This window comes from Lucilia cuprina, chromosome 4 (genome assembly GCF_022045245.1).
Source record: "Lucilia cuprina isolate Lc7/37 chromosome 4, ASM2204524v1, whole genome shotgun sequence".
NCBI classification, from domain to species: domain Eukaryota; kingdom Metazoa; phylum Arthropoda; class Insecta; order Diptera; family Calliphoridae; genus Lucilia; species Lucilia cuprina.
The window spans coordinates 68,475,790-68,479,278 of NC_060952.1; the positions used below are offsets into that span (position 1 = coordinate 68,475,790).

Sequence of the window (3,489 nt, forward strand, 5' to 3'; positions counted from 1 at the left end):
CAAATATTTATCGAAATCAAAATGAATTTTATCGAATTAGTAAAATTACAGTTTATAAAAAAAATATATATATATATATATATATATATATATATATATATATATATATATATATATATATATATATATATATATATATATATATATATATATATTATATAATATAAAGATATATACTTACAATATTTAACACAATTCGCAAATTTCAATTTGCCGATTTATATGAAATTTTGGCTCATAAAAAAATTTAAGTATAATTTCGTAAAACTACTGGCATTTTTAAGCCGTTAGTCATTTTCTAAAGCGAAACTTTTGCCATTTCCAAATGTAATCCGATTTTGTCCATTTTGAATACCAATCAAACTGCAACAATAGTTTAAGTCCTATCGTTCTTTTAAAAGACTGACCGTCTGACACTACGATTTATTATCCTATATATTATCAGAATTTATCAATATTTGACTTAACATGAAATCTATCGTTTCTTTCATAATATACATGATATATTAAATAATCAATGGATTTGGATTATCTAATATATCATTGAAATCAATATTTAGTGATGTTTAAATCTATATATTATAACAAAAATAATCTGGGTTTTTGGTCATTTTGTACTGATAAACAAATACTACATTTCGGAAACTCCATCTATTTGGGGAGTAATGTGCAACTTTTATTTAGAATTGTATAATATTGATTCTTATTCAATAAATCTAACACTAAGTACCATCCTAGCCACTCTAAGTATTGGGACAACATCTTATACTACTATAGAACTATTACATGCTAAAATCTTGATTTTCAACCTCATATTTTAAATGCTTTATTTTATGAATAAGATACAGTAGGCGTATTTGGATCTGGATAGTTATTCTTGATTTGGATTCTAAATATATATAAGTGTATGTATTAGCTTTGAAATATTGCTTTTGTTGACCTTAAGGTATGATAACCACCTCTATTTTAAAATATCTTTGGATACAAGTCGCCTCCCTTTGGCAGTTAAAGATTTTGAAACACCACTCTTTGCGTTTTCTCTAATAATTCTTTAGATCGTTTCATCAATTACTCAATTTTATATTTTTTAATGATATTGATTAAACTTTTTAATGTTCTGAACTATTTTTTATAACGAAATTGCCTCATTATTACCCTTTAAACATTTTTAAGCAAATAACATCACATTTTCACCCAATGAGGATATGATTTTTGCAAATCGCAATTGATAAATACTTAGCACTCTTCCTTTTAACAATAAATTCCAAAAAATAATTAAAAAATAAATTGAAAACCCCAACGAAACTAACCGGAATTCTCAATATGCAAAATACTTTATTGACATGCAATTCTGATGAAAAATAATAAAATGCAACAACAAATACACCAAAATGTTTATTTTAATATTTTTTCACTGTTTTGCCAATCTACACAATTTCTATTTTTAATTGGAAAACATAAATTTACTTTTTACCTGTTTTTCGAATTTTATTTATGAACAAAAAACTAAATTCTCTTAAAAAAACTTAGTTGATTCACTTTATGTAAGTGATTTGTGTGAAATTTTTCATAACTTCACTTATGACTAATTTATAAGAATTTTGGCATGTATTGAAAATGCATTAACAAGAATACGTACAAAAGAAATCATGAACATATCCCTTCTTCTTGAACAACCTCAAACATTTTTTGCTGGTTATAATCGAGAAACATGCATGTACATACATAATAAAATTGTACCATTAGTAATTGGCAGATTGTAACAATATGTTATAATGCTTTACGACTATACATCATTGTACGGTTATTATTATTTTTTTTTTTTTTTTTGCAAATTAAAAATATGTATCGAAAAGCTATTAAAATAGTTACTATGGAATTAAAACCAGTCCAATTGGAATGTCAGACTTGCATATTCTCTGCCGAATTAGAAAGGCCTCTAATTAGGATTTTTAACGAAATCCAGTTATTTTAGCAGCTATGATTAAATAAATAAACGCTTATCAATTTAAGCTTTGTAACTTTATTTTGTAGATCTAATTGGAACTAAAGCATAAGCTGATAGTCCAGAACATGAAAAGAAATTTAACCGGTCGAATAAGCGTTGCCACTTATCTATCACCAATCCATTGAAATTTTAAAGCTTAATTTATCTATTTTACTTTAGCTTAGAGAAAAGACTATGAGCTACACAATGATCCAATTCAGTGACATAGTCAAAAAGTTCTTCCATGCAGGTTTCTGTGGTCTTTGAGCGGCTGTTGACACGGTCGTTGCATGCCTGATATTTATTGTAAAGAGCTTCAATGTTACCCTTAGATTGGCATTGTTCCTAAAATTTTGAATATTAAAGACATGTGTACCACTTGTTGGTATTAAAATGTTATAAAACCTTACCCTTAAAGTAGTTTGTGGATCAACCAACTCCTCTTCATCATCAGCACGGACTACAGGCATGGCAATCAAGTTGCTCAAAATGTTTCTGAAGGCCATTTTCTACAAAAAAAATTTTAAAACTTAATACTAGTTTAATTTTTCTACAAGTCACTGGATGAATTTTATACATAATTTTTGATTTTTACCAATTTTATGTTTCGAAAATAAACTTTTCACAAAATTGTGATGCAACCACGAATTCTTGACAGCAAGAAATTTGCTTGAAGTTGGCTGTAAATGAATGATAAGTGTCAGTTCACTCCAGTGTTGTCAATTTACATTATCAAAAAAATCATGACAAAAACATAACAAATCAATAAATATAAAAAATATATACCTGTTTATACTGGAAAATTCTACAATAATTTTCGTTGAATTATATTACTAATCATTATAATTGTCTGAAAATACCTTATTCGGATATTTTTGCTTTCATGTTTATACATGCCTGCAAACTATTTTAACATACATATCTCGATTTTTTGTGCATATAATTAATATTTTTTGTGTTTAAATTTTGTGGCGATTTTATAATATTGCTAATGAAATGCAACTATGTATTAGATATCTTTGAATCAACCATGAATTTCGAGTTCGGGTTGCCATTGTTGTAATCATTCACGTTGACATAGCATTTGCAATTGTCTATCTCGCTGGGTCAGCTGTGTATTTTGTTTTGTATGTTTGGATGCTGTTGGATTCATTGAGTTGTGTATTTTTTAAACCTTACAACACTTTAGTGGGGAGGGTATATTAGGTTTGTGCTGATGTTTATAACGCACAATAATATTGGTCCTATACCCACCTTAAAGTATACCAATCGGCTTATAAACATTTTCTGTGTCTTAGCTATGTCCGTCCATGTAAACCTTGTAATCAAACTACAGGTCGCAATTTTGAAGATAATTTAATGAAATTTGGCACACGATCTTCTATGGTACCAGAGACGAAGTCTATTGAAAATGGTTAACATCGGTCCATTATCTCACATAGCCCCCATACAACTGAACCCCCGAATAGGGCTTGTAAACCTTGTATTTAAACTACAGGTCG

At 27.9% G+C, this 3,489-nt stretch overlaps 1 protein-coding gene across 4 annotated transcripts; it reads right to left on the bottom strand.

Annotated features, from left to right (window-relative positions):
• Positions 1-2,007: 2,007 nt before the first annotated feature.
• LOC111687086 (cytochrome b-c1 complex subunit 6, mitochondrial) lies at positions 2,008-2,716 on the bottom strand. Of its 4 annotated transcripts, none has more exons than XM_023449497.2 (3): positions 2,583-2,716; positions 2,398-2,496; positions 2,008-2,332 (listed from the first exon to the last, which is right to left on the bottom strand). In XM_023449497.2, the coding sequence occupies exons 2-3, from the start codon at positions 2,491-2,493 to the stop codon at positions 2,159-2,161; spliced, it is 270 nt and encodes an 89-aa protein (XP_023305265.2). In that variant the 5' UTR covers positions 2,494-2,496; positions 2,583-2,716; the 3' UTR covers positions 2,008-2,158. The 4 variants fall into 4 exon arrangements, with proteins under 4 accessions (XP_023305265.2, XP_023305267.2, XP_023305268.2 ...); XM_023449499.2 differs by having other exon boundaries at positions 2,565-2,668; XM_023449500.2 differs by having other exon boundaries at positions 2,398-2,523; positions 2,583-2,645.
• Between the last annotated feature and the right edge of the window lie 773 nt (positions 2,717-3,489).